General features: G+C 38.1%; 1 protein-coding gene across 5 annotated transcripts in view; it reads left to right on the top strand.

Annotated features, from left to right (window-relative positions):
* The window catches only part of MBOAT2 (membrane bound glycerophospholipid O-acyltransferase 2), a 134,701-nt gene that overhangs the window by 76,547 nt on the left and 39,066 nt on the right, over positions 1-19,088 (top strand). For all 5 annotated transcript variants that reach the window (XM_012785725.3, XM_012785720.3, XM_012785719.3 and 2 more), the window contains one exon: positions 12,435-12,530. In XM_012785725.3, coding sequence (XP_012641179.1) covers positions 12,435-12,530 — 96 coding nt within the window. The remainder of the gene's footprint in view (positions 1-12,434; positions 12,531-19,088) is intronic.

Raw genomic sequence — 19,088 nt, 5'->3', positions numbered from 1 at the left:
AGATCAGTCTTTTGAAAGTCTAGTTTAGAGACCCCCTAGGAATCCCTGAGATCCTTTGAGGATGTAGGTGGTAAAGTCAAAACTATTTTTATAATAACACTTAGACATTACTTGCCTTTTTCACTTTCATTCTCTCATGAGTACACAATGGGGCTTTCCAGAATCTACATGATGTGTGTTACTGCAGTAGAAACATTTGAGAATCCAGTACGTACTATTAAGTCAGACACTAACACTAACACTAACACATAAATGTGTTAAAATATAAGATAGTGCCATTCTTCTCACTAATGTTTTTTGTTTTAGAAAATATATTTCCCTTTCATAAAAATGTTATTTGTGCTGTTATGTAATGGATTTATTAGCATCAAATTAATAGATATTTTTAGAAATCTCAGTTTTAATCTCTAATATGGTAAATAACAATGGCTGTTCTTTATGTGGGTTATGTTTCTTTGGTTTCCTCAATAATTTTTAAAAGTATAAGGGGTCTTGAGACCAGAAAATTTGAGAATAACTGCTCCAGAATTCGTTCATGCCCCATGGTAGCTGGCTTTGTGGTCTTCCTTGATCATCTGGATGGTGGACGACCCACCAGCCTCCGATAGAGGTGATCTGAGCTCCACATCAGAATTCTGTGTGTCCTTGTGCCCTTGCTGTCCACTTCCTTGTCTAATGCCACTCTGCTTGTGAAATCTGTAACTCCTGTAGCCAGCTGAGACACCCCCCTTTCTATATTTGAGATTGCTTACTCTCTTTCTTCAACTGGATCCACCCAAGTTTGGGCATCTGCCTGGCACTGTGGTGGGTGACAGAGATATGAAAGTTGAGAGGCTAGGGAGGGTGTCAGAGGTGAAGTCCTTCCATTTCCACCTTTCCCTGTGCTCCTGGTTAGTGTCTTTCTGACCACCCCTTCCTGTTACACACCATCTCTACGATTCTTCTGGCGCTCCCAGCTCCCTTGCCTCATTGGCATTCCATGCAGCACCACGCAGATTTCCAGTCTTGGATGGACACAGATCTCTATTGTGCTTGGGCAGCCAAGTGTTTGAGAGGGACACAACATGATGGGAACTACCAAAGATTCATGATTTCCTACTTCACTTAAGTCTATGGTTCTTTTGAAAATTATTTTTCATTTCCCTTTCCCATTCTTTTCAAAGATTAGTCTAAATCTTAGCCACCTTCTTTATTCACTTTGTCTCTGTCCTCGCACACTTAGCAGACAGTATAAATACATCATTAAAAGTTTTAAGATGAAGATAAAGATAATTCTTGGGAGATAATCCTAAAAGATGTAAAGATTTAAGAATAAGCAGAAAGGAAGGAAAAGGAGTTGGGAAAATGACCACTGGCAGCAGGATATGGGCGTGATAGTCTGCAGGTGTTCCTTCCTGGGCAGAGAGCATTCCTGCCCTGTGTCTTGTCCTGCTCATTTCTGTACCCTACTCAGTGTATCTAATACCAAGCTCATTTTTAGCCTCAGATCTTTTCTTCCTTGTTTACACTCTCTGTGGCATCATTCTCCATCTAAGGAGCCAACCCAGATAATTGGAATAAATCCTCACTTCTTCCTTTTGCTTATTTCTACATCTACAGACAGTTCACTATGAACTGTCTATGCTTCAGTTTCCTCTTGGGTTGTTTTGAGGATTTGACACTTGTAAAGCATGTCAACCAGGACCAGGGCATGTAGTAAGCACTTAGTAGATGGTGGTGATTATTAGCTATTATCATTTCCCTATGTGCCACTTCCGTTGTTGATTTCAGCTGCACTTATTCTTTTGTCCAGGTACCATTTCATATCTGGGCTCCCTTGCATTACTCTGACAGTTGGTCCCCCTGGCCTCTGGTCTGTCCTGCGTTCTGCTGCCCAGATGATCTTTTAACATATCTGTTGATCATGCCTCTCTTCTGCTTCAGACCCCGGATTGGCTCCTTTTAGCTTGGCAGCTTCACAGCGCCCTTTGTGACTGCCCCTGCTTTCCTTTCCACTCTCAGTTTACAGCACTGGCTCCTTAGCTAAGTCAGGCCCAGCCATAATGAACCATTTGTAGTTACACACACACGCTCTACTGTTCTACACTTGGTTCCTTTGTACTTGCAGGCTGCCTCCTGCCCCCAACATGAATTCCTGCTGGTCTTTCAGAGGCCTATTGATCTGTGACCTCTGTGGTTAAGCCCTTTCCCTGTTTTCTTAATAAAATGAATCATCTCTACCTTGTACAACTTGTATACTTCACATTTTTGCACTATATCACGCATACTTATTTAATACTGCAGCTCAGCTCCAGACTCTAGATCCACACTGCCTTCTCATCCTTGCTTACCTGTCCAGTGGCTTGTCACATTGTCCAAGGTACTTGGTCTTTGTAACCTTAGTTTCCTCATTTGTAAATTAGGAGTAATAATATTAATAATACCTACCTCACAGTAATGTAGTAAAGATGAAATGAGATACTATATTCCATTAGTTATAAGATGCCATTGATTATAAGATATACCATTATTTTACTTAGCACTAAAAAGTTTTATATGCTACCAATTTTTTTTTTTTTTTTTTTTTTTTTTTTTTTTTTGAGACAGAGTCTCTCGCTTTGTTGCCCAGGCTAGAGTGAGTGCCGTGGCGTCAGCCTAGCTCACAGCAACCTCAAACTCCTGGGCTCAAGCAATCCTCCTGCCTCAGCCTCCCGAGTAGCTGGGACTACAGGCACGCGCCACCATGCCCGGCTAATTTTATATATATATATTTGTTGGCCAATTAATTTCTTTCTATTTTTATAGTAGAGACAGGGTCTCGCTCAGGCTGGTTTTGAACTCCTGACCTTGAGCAATCCGCCTGCCTCGGCCTCCCAGAGTGCTAGGATTACAAGCGTGAGCCACCACGCCCGGCCATATATGCTACCAATTTTGAAAGGACTCTTGATTTCAAAGATAGAAAATGTGAAAATACCCGTGTATCAGATACAGTGGAGGGGCGCCTGGTGAGTACCGTGCGTGGGTCGGCCAGTACACGTTCGCTTCCTATGGTAGACTCCAAACTCGAGACAAGGACTGAGTCTTGTTCAATGTTGTATCCTCAGAACTTCGCCTGATATATAGTTTTAGAGGACTGTGATGTATAATTGAACACAACTGAAATAGACTGCTCACAAGCTGACCATTTCGTTTTGTCTATGGCTGGAGGGCAGACTGGAGTGTGTGCTGCTTCCTCCAGGGCCCAGTTTCTATCAGGCTTTGACTAGCTCAGCTTTTGCTCAGCATGGTGGTGTTGTTTTCCTCTTCCCATTTCTTGGATTTTTTGTATTATGAGCCAAAATGTGAGATATAAAGAACTGTAACCCACATAGTCTTTCTTGTTGCCCTTGCTTCTAAAAGGTTTTCTGAATTATTTGAATTACTTTTTTTCTTTTCCTACTTTCTATTTAAATGTTTTTTCTCATTGAAGTAGAAGAATGATGAGTAAGTACTCTTTTGTGTATATTTTTAGTTGACCAATTAATTTTTTTCTATTTTTAGTAGAGACGGGGTCTCGCTCTTGCTCAGGCTGATTTCGAACTCCTGACCTTGACGATCCACCCGCCTCAGCATCCCAGAGTGCTAGGATTATAGGCATGAGCCACTATGCCTGGCCCAAATCAATTATATTTCTATCTTAGAAACTGACGGTATAAAAACAATTCCATTCTCAGTAGCATCAAAAGGAATAAATTACTTAGAAATAAATTTAATGAAAGAATTGCAAGTACACTTGAAAACTACAAAACTGTCCTGTGAGAAATGAAAAATTAAATGAAGAGGTATTTCATATTTATGGGTTGAGATAAGAATTTATTGTTAAGATGGCATTAATAAGATGGCATTTGGTCTATAGATTTAATCCAATCCATAACAAAAATTCTGGCAGGCTTTTTTTTTTTTTTGGTAGAAATTGACAAGATGATCCTAAAATTCATATGGAAATACAAAGGACTGTGAATAACCCAAACAATTTTGAAAAGGAATGACAAAGTTTGAAGATTTATACTCCCTAGTTTCAAAACTTACTCGAATGCTACATTAATCCATCACTGTGGTATGTTGTAAGTGTAGACATATAAATCATTACAACAAAATTAAGAGGCCAGAAATAAACTCATATATATATATGGTCAGTTGATTTTTGACAAAGGCGCCAAGGCAGTTAGGAAAGGAGAGGCTTTTCAACAAATGGTGCTGGGACAATTGGATCTTTGTATGGACAGAAATGAACCTAGACCCTTACCTCACATCATACATAAAAATTAACTCAAAATGACTCCTTTAAGAAGATGAAAAGACAAGCTGCAAAGAGAAAATATTTGCAAAACATATTTGGTACAAGATTTGTATATAGAATATATGCAGAATGTTCACACTTCAATAATAAGGCAACTCAATTTAAAAATGAACAGAATTGCTGGTTAGATGTTTCATGGTTAATATGCAAATGAAAAGATGCTCAGTGGCTTTAGTCACTAGAGAATTGCAAATTAAAACCACAATGAGGTGGCTCACGCCTGTAATCCTAGCACTTTGGGGGGCTGAGGTGGGCGGATTGCTCAAGGTCAGGAGTTCAAAACCAGCCTGAGCGAGACCCTGTCTCTACCAAAAATAGAAGTAAATTAATTGACCAACTAAAAATATATATACAAAAAAAAAAAAAAAATTAGCCGGGCATGGTGGCGCATGCCTGTAGTCCCAGCTACTCGGGAGGCTGAGGCAGTAGGATCGCTGAGCCCGGGAGATTGAGGTTGCTGTGAGCCAGGCTGACGCCACGGCACTCACTCTAGCCTGGGCAACAAAGTGAGACTCTGTCTCAAAAAAAAAACAAAACAAAACCACAATGAGATACTACTGTATATCCACTAGAATGGATGTAATTAAAAAGACTGACAGTACCTAGCATTGGTGAAGATACAGATCATATGTAACCTTCATACATTGCTTTTGGGAACATAAAAAGTTTATGTCCACTTTGGAAAATATTTCGGTAATTTCTTGCAGGTTAAACATTGACTTACCATATATCCTGAGAATTCTATTGTTAGGTGCTATTCAAGAGAAACAGAAACATATGTCCACACATGGCAGCATTATTTATAATAGCCAAAAGCTACAGGTAGTCCAAATGTTCAGTTGGTAAATGAATAAACAAAATGTGGCAAGAATGGAATACTATTCAATAATTAAAAGAGAAACACACTGCTGGTATATACTGCAAAATGGATGAAACTCAAAAACATGCTAAGTGAAAAAAGTCAGATACAAAAGACTACATATTATATGGTTCTATTTATTAACCATAAAATTGTGAATCATGAAATTGCTACAAAAGACAAATCCAGAGATAGAAAGTGATCAGTGATTGCCTGAGGTTGAGAGTACAAGTAGAAATTGACTGCAAGTAAGCACAAAGGAACTCTTGGGATGGTAGAAATTCTCTAAACTAGATTGCAGTGATGGTCACCCAATTGTACACATTTGCTAAAAGCTGTTGAATTGTGTACTTATAGTAAGCGAATTTCAGTAAAGCTGTGCACTTCTGTTTGAAGACATTCAGTGAAACTCATGACCATAACACTTAGAATAATACTGTGCACATATTGGTTTATATGTCTGTTTTCTCTGCTAATGTGTGAACTTGAAAAATTCAAAGGCTTTCCCCAACATTCTTGCCTGCACTGTAACTCAAAAGAAAAGATGACAAAAGTTTGATGTGCTTTTTGTCAGTTAAGAATGCGTTCAGTTGCAGATGACAGAAAAATACTCCACCAGCTAAGTTTCTTACTTGAGTTAGGTTGTCCAGGGCCAGTGTATAATAGTAGCTCAGCAATGCTGTTAAAGAACCCGGTTCTTCTCTTGTTCCACTGTGCTGTGCTTAGTCTGTTAGCTTCTTACCCTCTGGATGCAGGGTAGTTGCTGCAGCAGCCATCAGATTCATATTCTAGGCAGAAAGAATGGCAAAAGTGTGAAAAGCCACACCAGCTGTGTCTGTCTCCCCCTTTTTAGGAAAACTATCTAGCACTGTACAATGGAAATACATTGTGAGTCACAGGTATAATTTTAAATTTTCTAATAGTCACAATTTAAAAACTAAAAAGAAGCACATTAAGTTAATTTTAACATATTTTATTTTAGGTAATATATATTCAAAATATTGTCATTTCAAAGTATAATCAGTTAAAAAATTAAGTTCTTTGTTTTTATACTTACTCTTCGAAATGTCGGGTATATTTTACAGTGACTACTATCTCAATTTAGACTAGCCACGTTGGAAGAGCTCAGTAACCACATGTGGTTAGTCAGGGGTATGTTGGCAGATATTTAACAACTGGCTTTCTAGGAAAAAATACATATGTATAAATATACAGACATGGGTTTAAATTTTATAAATGTAACAGATTTGCCATTATTATAAATAATGAAATATACAATACTCTTTATTGTAAATTCCATATAGCCAATTGGTTCACACAGAATGCTTTTGTTGATTATTTTGCCGAATTCTTATGGCTAATCTTTGGTTGTAGTTCAACAATAATTTGATAATGTCGACTACAAATAAATGGTTACCATCCAATTCAATAAAGTAGTTGCTTACATCATTGGCAAACAAATGTTCAGACATGAATGTTGTTTGATATTTTTGTTTATGTTAAATGAGGTATTTTGTGTGGTGTGTTTGTTTTGTTTTGTTTTTGGGTTATCTTTCTATTCACACTTTTTGAAGCTTAATGTACATTATTATCATTTTCTTTACCACTTTAATTCTAAATTAGAGTAAGCAAACTTTTTCCATGAAGCGCCAGATAGTAAATATTTTAGGGGTTGAGAGCCATACAGTTGCTGTTGCGACTATTTGACTCTGCTGTTACCAGGCAAAAGCAGCCATAGGCAATATATAAACAAATGGGAGTGAGTGTGGTCAAATAAAAATGTGTTTATAAAAATAGGCAGTGGATGAGATTTATAGTGTTTGCCAATTTCCATGGTCTGAATACTTCCACTATAGTAAATTGAAAGCTACCAATTTGAAGTCCTTGAATGTGTAGTTGGGGCGAAATGCTCAGTAGCACATCATTAGATAGTAATTGCATGGTGACATCACAAGCCTTTGTATTACTAACCTTTACATTACAAAACTTTGTAATAATGGTAGTAACTGAGATAAGAAAGTGAACTTGGCGTTTCAAAGAGTATGTACAAATTCTGATGTATACTATGAAATTGCCTAACGAAAAAAGGCTGTTGAAAATGTTATCCCTGTCAGCTGTGTTTCCCTAGCCAACCTGGACATTATCTGCTTTTAAACTTTTGTCAATTGTATATTTGACAGATATTATCATTCTGATACTCATTTCCAGGTGGTTATTCCTTGAGTCTCATTTATTTTTCTAAATGAACTATTATAATTTTTTTCTTCTACAGTTTGTTCATTCTCTTCTATTTTCTACTTGAATTCTTAATCTGTTTCTTGTTGATTTGTGGAATTTATTTATAAGGGATATTAGCATACCGTATGTCAGAAATAATTTCTGTTACATACTGAATTTTCTGTCATCTGTCATATATGAATTTTAATGTTTATGTAACAAATATTTGTCAGACTTTATCTTTGTGGCATTTGTGATTTTTGTCATGCTTATGAAGGTTCATCCACTCCAGGATGTTGAGGATAATTCTTTTATGTCTTACTCTATTACTTTTTATGGTATTATTTTTTACATTTAGATCTTTTAATTATCTGACTGGATTTTTGTACTTACATGTCTGTTGTTTGAACTGGTAAACTATTATATATTTCTGAAACAAGAGCTATTTTTTTTTAACCCTTGTTTACCTCATTCATCTTCCCACTAATCTCATCTGCCAACTTTATAATAAACAAAACTTTCAGTTGAACAATGAGGTTTTTTTTTTTTTACTTTCTTCTGTTTGGTTAATCTTTTGGTCTATTTCTGAAACAATACTACATTATAAATCACCATGGCATATTCTTTTATCTACTGGGATAGGTCAAGTCTTCCTCATCATATGTTTATTTAATTTCCCAGAAGACCTTGAAAATCAGCTACTTAGGTTTCACCAAAAGTATTGTTAGGAGTTTGATTGGGATTATTATGCTAAATTTAGAGATTAATTTAAGGAGAGTGGACTTTAAGGTTATTTGCATTTCAAAATAAATCAAAAAGTAAGTTAATGACATGCTAATAAATCCTATTTAATTAGAATATTTTAAATTACTATTACTATTATTTTACTATTAAATTACTATTTACTATTAAATTACTATTAATTTACTGTTACTATTATTTTAAATTACTGTTAGTTTTAGTGTACCACATTTTTATTAAAGAATTATTCTAGTTATCTTGCAGCATAGTAGTCACCTCAAACTTAATGGCTTAACAATTTATTTTCATTTTTCATGGTTCTGTGTGTTGCCTAGACTTGGTTAGACAGCTTTTGCTGGGGTCTTATGTGTTCCATTAAATGTTGGTTAAGGCTGCATTTGGAAGCTTGACTGCTTGATATCCAGGGTGGTATATATGTCTGGGAGATCAGCTGGGATTGCTGACTGGAGCCCATAGCTTCTCCAAACATGATGGCAGGGCTCTGATGTAGTGTGTACCAAGGACAGATATTCCAGAAAGACTAGGAGGAAGCTGCAGATCTCTTGTGACATATCCTTAAAGTTTCAGGAAGTCATTTTCACTGTATTCTATTGGTAAAACAAGGCATTGAGTCCAGCACAGATTCAAGGGGAAGAGAATTGTCTTAATCCATATATTGCTGCTATAAAGGAATACCTGAAGCTGTGTACGTTATAAAGGAACAAAAGTTTATTTGGCTAATGATTCTTATGGTTAGAAAGTTCAAGATTGGATATCTGCATCTGGTGAGGACCTCAGGCTGCTTCCACTCATGGCAGAAGGTGAAGGGGAGCTGGCTTGTGCAGAGATCAGTGGCAAGAGGAAACAAGAAAGAGAGCAGGGTGGTGCCAGGCTCTTTTTGAAAACTAGCTCTGGAGGAAACTAACTGAGTGAGAACTTGCTCATTATGTCCATGAGGGTACCAAGCTATTCATGAGAGATCCGTCCCCATGCCCCAGACACCTCCCATTATACCCCACCTCCAACATTGGGGATCAGATTTCTACATGAGGTTTAGAGGGAATAAACATCTAGTAGCAAGAACTGTGTTCCAATTCTTGATGTAGAGTTGGATGGGGAGTGTTGTTATTGATGGCAGCAGTCTTGGGAGACAGCCAGCTGGCCCCCACAATTCACATATATCCTACATTAAAAAATATACCTATTCCCTTCCAAGATCCTCAGAGTCTCATCTTGTTAAGGCATCAAACTCAAGTTCTCTCTTGTCATCTAAGTCAGATCTAGTATGGCTGATACCTCTTGAAATGGCTCCTCAAATAAAGTTCTTCTTGAGCTGAGGACCAGTAAACTAGGAGGCAAGCTTTTTGCCCCTCACAAACCCAGTATCCAGTGATGAACAAGGATAGGATAATTGCAGTAGACACCTAGCCATGTAAGACACTTAGCCTTGGTCCATAGCAATTGATAAATCCTGAAAGATGCATGTTACTAGTTCCTTGATTAGGGCCCAGACATAGTCCCTTGAGTGGTTCTTGGCTCTATCCCTGGGTTCTTCAGTCCACACCCTGAGCAAGCCTTCCTTTTTCAGAAGAAATGACCAGTTTTTGCAGTTGAATCGCTTGCTTAGCCTGCTAATAATGGGTAAATAATTGGGAACCTAAAGATCTAATTTCATTTTGAACTCTCTCCCTTTTAGTCCAATCTTAGTTAAGTCCTTTAAAATTGTGGTCCCCAACCCCCAGGTAACGCCCCAGTGCCAGTCATGCCTGTTAGGAAATGGCTGCGCTATCACCACCTGAGCTCTGCACCACACTCCCGCACCCACGACAGCCCCACACCCCAGCCCCGGTCCGTGGAGAAATTGCCTTCCAGGAAACCAGTCCCTGGTGCCAAAAAGGTTGTGGACCACTGCTTGAAAAAACTATGTGGGGCTTCCTAATCAGAATCTACTACATTACATAGAAACCATATCCACTAGTCTCTTTTAGACAGTCTCCTTTCTACTTTGATCTGAGAGTCACAGTGGATAGCACCCTTAAGGTTCTTTAAAAAAACTTTTTTTGTATATTAGGGAAAGTTGTAAGAGGCATGCCTTTAGGATTCTTAGAAACTATTTCTTATCTGAGGGATTCTATAAAGGTTTGCCCTTAAATCTTTCTGAGGGGGCATCAAAGACTACCTTTGACTTTATCTTAATGTTGATTACTTTAATAATATTTCACTGATTGGAAAGACTGTCCTGGGCCTTTCCTATATTCTGCTCAAAACCAGAATACTTTTTTTTTAGTTTATTTTTATCCATACATTATCAGATGCACTAAAAGAAACCATTTGTCATATTCATTAGGTATGTTTTCTGTTTTCCGTGTGACTGCAAGCAGCAGTGGTACCCAGTTACTACTACTGTATAATATGGGCTACTTTTTCTCTAGTTGGAGTTTACTTCCTGTCTTTCAAGTCTAAACTGGCTCTCTCCTCGAGACTCTTGCTGCTTTTACTCACCGTCCAATCTTAAAGCCAGTGCTGTGTGTTTTAGTACACCAATTTCTGTTCTAATTATGTCACTACATTAATACGTAGTTGCTTGGCCGGGCGCGGTGGCTCACGCCTGTAATCCTAGCACTTTGGGAGGCCGAGGCGGGCGGATTGCTCGAGGTCAGGAGTTCGAAACCAGCCTGAGCGAGACCCTGTCTCTACCAAAAAAAAATAGAAATAAATTAATTGACCAACTAAAAATATATATACAAAAAAAATTAGCCGGGCATGGTGGCGCATGCCTGTAGTCCCAGCTACTCGGGAGGCTGAGGCAGTAGGATCGCTGAGCCCCGGAGATTGAGGTTGCTGTGAGCTAGGCTGACGCCACGGCACTCACTCTAGCCTGGGCAATAAAGTGAGACTCTGTCTCAAAAAAAAAAAAAAAAAAAACGTAGTTGCTTAAAACATATTGATGTACTGTGTACTGTATTATGTTATGATTTTGTGGGTCAGAGATTCAGGAAGGGTTTGCCTGGCTAGGTCATCTCTTTTTGATGTGGAATCAGCGTCTTTACTCACGTATTTAACCACTACTTGGTCCACCCTTCCCTCCCTCCCTCTCTCCTTTCTTTGTGTCTCTCTCTCCACATGGTCTCTCATCCTCCAGAATCTCTGCAGGCAGTGGTCGTAGGATAGTCACACTTCTTTCCTGACAACCAGCTCCCAAAAAGCAAGAAGTAGAAACTGCCAGGCTCATTATGGGCTATGCCTGGAACTAATAAAGTATTGCTTCTGCCATAATCTACAGTGTGGTTAGAAGGCCAGCCCAGATTCAAAGTGGTTGGAGAAATAGGCTCCTCCTATTGATGATGCCTTTGTACATTGAGCCATAGTTCCTAATTGTTGTCGTTTCATAGTTTCGATATAATTCTTTAATCCTTCTAGAATTGTTTTATTTATTTATTTTTAGTAGAGATGGGATCTTGCTATGTTGTCCAGGCTGATCTTGAATTCCTGGCCTCAAGCAATTATCCTACCTCAGCCTCCCAAGTAACTAGGATTACAGTCAGGAGATACCATGCCCTACTCTAGAATTATTTTAGTATGAGATGAAGGCGTAAGTTTCTTGCCCCCATCCAGATTGTTATCTAATTAAGTGATAATCCATCCTTTCCCTGATAATTGTATTGCAGCCTCTATCTTTATGCAATGTTAATATTCTAGAATCTGTTTCTGGGTTTCTAGTTTCTTCTATTGATAAGTAAATTCTTTTTCTCACACTGTGTTTTTGATTATTGTAACTCTATCTCAAGCATCTTAAGTTTATGAAAATCACTAATTGTTCATTTGTATAAAATATGAATAAATGCCACCTGGTCTATACTAAGAATGTATGCTTTTAGACTATTGGGAACAAGTTTAAAAAATCCTATTAAGAATTTGTTTAATGTATATCTTAACCACACATTTTTGTGCTAAATTTTGTTTTCTAGAAAAGAGGAATAAATAGAATTCATACCAGTAATCACATTTTTATGCTTGTGATCATGACTTTCAAATACGTAATTTGATGAGAGGATGTCTTTCAGAAGGAAATGAATAAAGGCGATAAATGGATTTACCATTGAAGGTGGCAGGCAAATAAACTGAAGCAGATACTAGTAAAGAGTTTTCATAATTTGTTTAAAAAAACTACTTGTAGAGTAGATTTAGTAATGTATAATTTTTGAACCATATCATGTAGTGAATAAATTACTTTAAAATGTACTTTTTAACAAAATGAATCTTTTATTTTTACTAATCTAGTTTATTTTTGTTTTCCAGATATTGTTTTGTGTTTGCTTTGGGATACCTCACAGTGTGCCAAATTACTAGAGTTTATATCTTTGATTATGGACAATACTCTGCTGATTTTTCAGGGTAAGATTAAAACTTTGATTCAGTAGCCTGTTTGTCTATTCAAACATGGTAATTAAATGACAAAATATAGTTGCATTTAGTAGTGCAAGTGAAAAGCTATTATGAAACATTTTAGTTCAAAATTTCTAAATTTAGAATGTTTCTTTTAAGTGGTCTTTTATAATACTATGAAAGTCAGAAAAATAACACGTGCTTTATTTATATTGTCTTATGTAAAATTTCTAAATGTATAGCAGTTAAATTTCTTACAACATTTTGGTATTGAAAGCATTTTCTAATTCTGGTAGAAATTTCTGCAATCATTTATAACTATTGAAAGTCAGTCCCCTGTGAGCCTGCACCTTTGCTACCCTTTCCTTCCTTCCCTTCCTCTCTTCTTCCCTGCTTGCCCACCTACCTTACTGCCTGCTTCCATTCCTGAATCCTTTATGTACAATCATTTACCAGCTTCTATTATCATAAGAGCTCATCCCTTGTTCTGCTTCTTAGTACCTAATGGGACTTTCTTTGGTTCAAAGGTCCTTGAGCAAGGTCTGTCTGAATTTCCTAGAGAAAACACTTTAGCATTTATTTTACTTCTGTGCATCTCACTTCTGTGCAGTGTTCTGCATTCAGTATCAGTATTCAGTTGAGTAGTGGAAATAACTTCTGGTTTTTGTTCCTTCAGAGGGGATTCTTTGTCATCCTGGTACTAGATGGGTTTCTTTGTCCTGTAACAAAACTGGTTGAATGTCTGTTCTGAGATAAGTGCAGCACAAGCCCTTGTGAAGTAAGTTGCTTGCCATCTTTGTAAAGGAATAGCTGCTAACACCTTGGTACCAGATGGGGAAATTGAAAGTAAACCTTTATATTTTTTATGTTAGGCCTGATAACTTTTTCTGTTGAACAAGACAGAAGGCCTGCTTTTGTGTTACTCTTGAGTCATTTGGACAGCATAAGAAATGAGCAGTAAATCCAATTTAAAGATAAGTATATTGGAAAAACAAAACAAAAAACAAATCATGGTACCTCTGAAAATTTTTTTTTGTGCAAGAGAACGGACCGGAATTGTATGAACTCAGAGAAAAATCATTCCTATGAAACAAGAGAATTTTAGAAGATGAAATATCTGTTTTTCCCTAATGTGATTAAAGTGGATTTTACTACACAGATTTTTATTAAATAGGCTTGGATGAACGGAGATTCCATCCAGAACAAACAAACAAACAAATAAACAAAACCAAGCCAAAGTCTTGCTTTAACTACATCTGCTCTGTGTTTCTCTAGTTTATATCTTGGGATCCCATATATTATAATATTTCATTTAAGAATATTTGCTCCTAGCCGGGCGCGGTGGCTCACGCCTGTAATCCTAGCTCTCTGGGAGGCTGAGGCGGGCGGATTGCTCGAGGTCGGGAGTTCGAAACCAGCCTGAGCAAGAGCGAGACCTCGTCTCTACTATAAATAGAAAGAAACTAATTGGCCAACTAATATATATAGAAAAAATTAGCCGGGCATTGTGGCACGTGCCTGTAGTCCCAGCTACTTGGGAGGCTGAGACAGAAGGATCGCTTGAGCCCAGGAGTTTGAGGTTGCTGTGAGCTAGGCTGACGCCACGGCACTCACTCTAGCCTAGGCAACAAAGCAAGACTCTGTCTCAAAAAAAAAAAAAAAAAAAAAAAAAAGAATATTTGCTCCTTCTATTTTTTTTTAAGCACCAGATTTAAAAAGTAACTAAACCCAACCAAATTGAATTTATTTACAAGCATATGGATTGATGTCAGTACAAATTTGTCGCACCTTCACGGCCTCCTCCTTTGATTTGATCTTAGTCAAACCTTCTTTATTTCCTTCATCTGCTATCTCAAATTCTTGTCAATCTCAAGCCTTTTACCTAATATCTCTCTGTGTTAGCTAGGGATAGGCTAACTGCTGTTAAGGTGATTTCAGTGGCTTAGCATAATGAAAGCTAGTTTCTTACTCTCTGTACAGCCCCCTAAGGAGGGAGCCTGCATACAGCAGGGAACCAGGCTCCTTCCTTCTTGAGGCTCCACCTCTTGCAGGCTCCTTGGAATCTTCTTGATTAAGTTGGTTGGGAGGGGAGGGTAGTGTATAAACAGAGAGCACACAGTGGCATGAACCGTTGTGCCAGAACTAAGTGGAAGGGCTCTTTTTGGGCTCCTTTTTTTAATGGATGCAGGAGAAGAGAGCCATTAAGAGGCAGACTCTCCCCTTGGTGAAGTGTTCAGGCACTGGGAACCTGTGAGTGTGTTATAGCACTTGAGCAGAGAAGACCATAACTTGATCCTCATTAGGTACATATCATAGCTATTCGAAGTGTTGGGTGTCTGAAGAAGGTAGAATTGAATAAAGTGACTCACTCTTTGTGCTGTGCAGTCCCATTGCTCGGGGGCTAGAAAGCATAAGAAGTGAAGCCCAGGCTCTTGCTGAGGAATTAACATGAAACTTCTTTTGTGTGGGACAGTTTTACTTGCACAAGGTATGGAAAAACAGATTGTGTGTGTTTGTATAAATTGTGAAATTCAAGATACATTAAAATATTGATGAGATAAAAGGGACTTGCCTCTTAATAGAAGTTTGTATGTATTTGCAGAAAGATTGAAAAGCTACTAAAGTTTTTAGCGCTCATGTTAGCCTCAGAAAATAGATACTAGAGAAGTATAAAATAAGTAAGTAGCTTTCCTTTATATCAACAATAACCAGTATAACCAGTTAGAAATATAATAGGCAAAGAATCTTAGTTTCAAAAGCAATAAAAACTATGAAATATCTAGAAATATGTGTGAAAAGATGTATACAGGGACCTCTGTGTAGAAATCTATAAAACCTTACTATAAGACATAGAAGAGTAACTGGAGAAATAACTTGGTTATTTGGATAGTAAAATTCAGTATTGCAAAGATGTAAAATTCTCGTTACATTAATTTTTCAGTATAATACAGGTAATATTGCAGTTTTGGGGGACATAAGATAATTGATTCAAAAGTTTTTCTAGATAAATAAATGATTGAGAGTAGGAACTTGATATAAAAACATACTATTGTCTGTAAAGCAGAAGTTATTAAAATATTGTGGGACTGACGTAGGAATAGATAAATCAAAGAAGCCAGGATAGAGGCCCTAGAAACAGACCTATGCATGGATCTAAGAAATGAAAATTCAGAATAATAACCGTAGGATTATAAATCACTGGAGACAGCCTGGCTCCATTCCTCAATAATGGTATTGTGACATTTGGAAAGAGAAAAGAAACATGAATCCTTGCCTCATTTGTATATAAATAAATTGTAGCTGGAAGCAAGAACAGATTTTTGGGCAGTAAGATAGTGAGTTCTGATTGGAATATGTTGATTTCTGTGGTGCCTAAACGGTGGCACACCAAAGAAAAGATATACAGGGGCTGTCTGGAAAATATCCAGCCATGTAACCATTCTCATTATATTAATAATGGCAAAATACTTTCCAGACAACCAGCCCTCATATGTGAAATAATTGTGCATTCAAGTCAAGAATGTATCTTAGGGCTAACCAAGTGGTATCAGATGTTTAGTAAATGTTTTACTACTAGTTAGTCATATGTGTTTTTTCAGCGAAGTTTATTGAACATGTGCTGTGCATTTTGCTAGGTGCCTGGAGCCTGAGCTAGGTACTTGTATCGGTGAGAGTTCTTTCAAGCATAAGAAGTTTTAGGCCATTTGGTCTAATAGCTATAAGTGTGATTGTCATTTTTATCACTCCTTTTCAAAAAGCTGTATCCAAGTCCGGAGTCTGACTGTGGACATCTTTTGTATTATATGGAATGAGTCGTGGAAGGCCCCTTGCTGCCCTGGGTACTCACTCTTCCCCCTGTGCCCAGCAGCTATGTTGTAAATAGGGTTGATGTGAATTATTCAACTGCTCCTGAAACTTTAGTGTTCCATTTATCCTGGTCCATCCTATGGGAGTGTCTCCAAGCCCTTGACCTACATTTGGTTCAGGAAGCTTTCTGTCTAGCTGCTGCTAGCAGTTCAAGTTATCAAGAGTAAATAGACATGGCTGTATTTATGGTTTGAATTGTCTGTTCCCCACCCTACCTGAGCCTTTCCCCTGAATTTATGTATGGTCACAAAGCAGTGTGGTAGAACATTTATCAGAAATATGCAGTGTTTTCTTCAGACCGAAAAGCTGGTGAGTGGCCTGCAAAGCCTTCCACGGTGTGTCCCTGTCTTGCTGGTTCTGTCTTCTTTTGTACTTCTTCTGCTCATCCTGGTCTCTGCTTGGAACACCCCTCCAACCGCATCTGCGTGTCCAAGCCTCCCCAACCTGAAAGGCCCAGATGAAGTACCTCTTGTTTGAGCTGTTTCCCCTCAACTCTCTCAATTTGAAGTTATTTCTCATCTCTCTACTCATTTCTTCAAATACTTCACTTGGCACCTAACACTTTTTTACATAGTTACTCACATACCTATTTTTTACATAGTTATTCACATTCTCTCCTATTCTAGAGAAAAAGCTTCTTAGAAACAGCAGTTCCCATTTAATTATTGTATCCTTCCCGTGCCATAGGCTTCATAGCAATTCCAGTATTTATTAAATGAAGGTGTGGATGTAAGGAGAAGGGGTACTGTTTAAGGTATTGTCATAATGCTACTTATTTAATCTACACAGAGGCATTATTATTCCCATTTTATAGACAATAACTTTTTTTAGAAAACTCCCCAATTTTTTATAATTAATACATAGTGGAGTCAGGTTTTAAGTTTTCTGACCCCTGTGCCCAGCTGCCTGTTCACTGTGTCTCCACCCTGCTGTCCATCTTGCACTGAGGCATGCCTTCGTTCTCATTTCCCTTCTTAGTCAGCTCCATCCTTTGAGTTACCCTGGTCAAAAACCTTGATGGCATCGGGTCTCAAACCCTGCATCGAACACATTATCAAACTGTCCTTAAATCCTGTTGTCTTTACTGTCAGAATATATCTAGAATTGACTCCAGACCTCCTGAGCTGGTACCCTGGTGTGAGCCACCATCCTCACCTACCTGCCTCACCTGCCTCCTTCGCCCCCACCTCTGGCACCCACAGCCTTTTTTTTTTTTTTTAACCAGGAGTAAGAATGTATCCATAGAAAACAAAGTGACTTCTTTGCCTAAAATCCTCCAGTAGTTTCCTGTCTCACTCAGATCCCAGCTGGTGTCCTCCCAGCACCCTACAGAGCTAGATCCGACCTCCTGCTAGCTGTCTTCAGCTTCTGCTCCCGTCTTCCCTATTCCCTGGTTTCAATCACACTGGCCTCTGTACTCATCTTCCAGCATGCCAGTCACACGTCTACCTAAGGGCTGTTGAACTTGCTTTTCTCCCTTCCCGGGGAATTCTTACCTCAGGCCTCCACATGGCTTGTTCTTTGTTTAACTATCACCTTCTGGGTGAGGCCCGTCTCACCTGTGTCCTGCACTCCCTACTCCTCTCACCCTACTTCATTTATTGCACAGCACATAGCAACATCTGATACGGCTCTGTGTTTACCTGTTTGTTCATTCATAATCTCTCTTTCTCCAATGTAATATAAATTCCATGACAGCAAAGACTTAGTTTGTCTTCTGCACGCTGTTTCTCCAGCACCTAGAGCCTCAGTGCCTACTAGGCGCTCATTAAGTACTTGTGTTCTGAGTGACAGAGTGCATGGATGAATGGATGAATGACTCAGACCAGTGGCCTTTTCCATTATCTCTTACTGTGTATGCATTTGGCATTAGGTAAATGGAGTTCATTTGGTCTCAGTGGATCTTGTTGTTTGTGAATGGAAGGGTACTTGTGCACTTAGAAATGACTGAGAATGAGGAATTGACAGTTTGCCTCTGTTGGTGGGAAACACGCGTCTTGTGGCAAGCTGACCATTTATCTGATAGGTGCTTGTATTTGCTTTGTAGTGTTATTATACAAACATCATTTTAGTTTAGCAGCCTCCTAGAGATATTGGAACAATCAAGAAAGTAATTGTTGTAGTATGCATTCTCTGATAATGTTTAACTGCATTTGAGTTTTACTGTGTAATAGAACCAAATCCTACTATTCTCAATCTTTATAGAGGAAAAAGTGTGTTGTGTTTTAAAATGTTTTTATTCCTTTTTTTTTCCCTTGTTTCAGAAAGTCTAGAGTTCTTTTAGTTTTTTACTTCAGATGAATTTTTTATATTAACTGAAACTGTTTCATCAGTTGAAGTATTTATTTTAAATAGTTAAGATTCCTTATTTTTCCACATTCTTAGCAGAGTATCTTTGAAAGAAAACATTTATAATACCACTTACACATAGTGGTGTTGTGCTATAGAAGGAAGAGGAAGCTCTGTCCAAGGCTCTGACCTCACTCGGGAAGTCCTGAAGCCTCTACCTCCCCTGTCCTCCTTCTCCAGCTTCTAGCCTCCATCCTAGGGAAATATTAGAGGTTCTTTGTGATGCCTGTCAAGTTATTTCAGATTTTCCTAGGGCCTGGGAAGTGCTTGGATATTGGAAGTTCCATTAAAACAAAGTCAACAGATAATTAAAATGTAAACAAAGGTGTAAATTAAATAATGGTGTGAGTC

The sequence above is a fragment of the Microcebus murinus genome, chromosome 3, assembly GCF_040939455.1.
Source record: "Microcebus murinus isolate Inina chromosome 3, M.murinus_Inina_mat1.0, whole genome shotgun sequence".
Lineage (NCBI taxonomy): Eukaryota > Metazoa > Chordata > Mammalia > Primates > Cheirogaleidae > Microcebus > Microcebus murinus.
The sequence above is the reverse complement of the archived record's forward strand: the minus strand, read 5'-3'. Positions and strand labels throughout refer to the sequence as shown.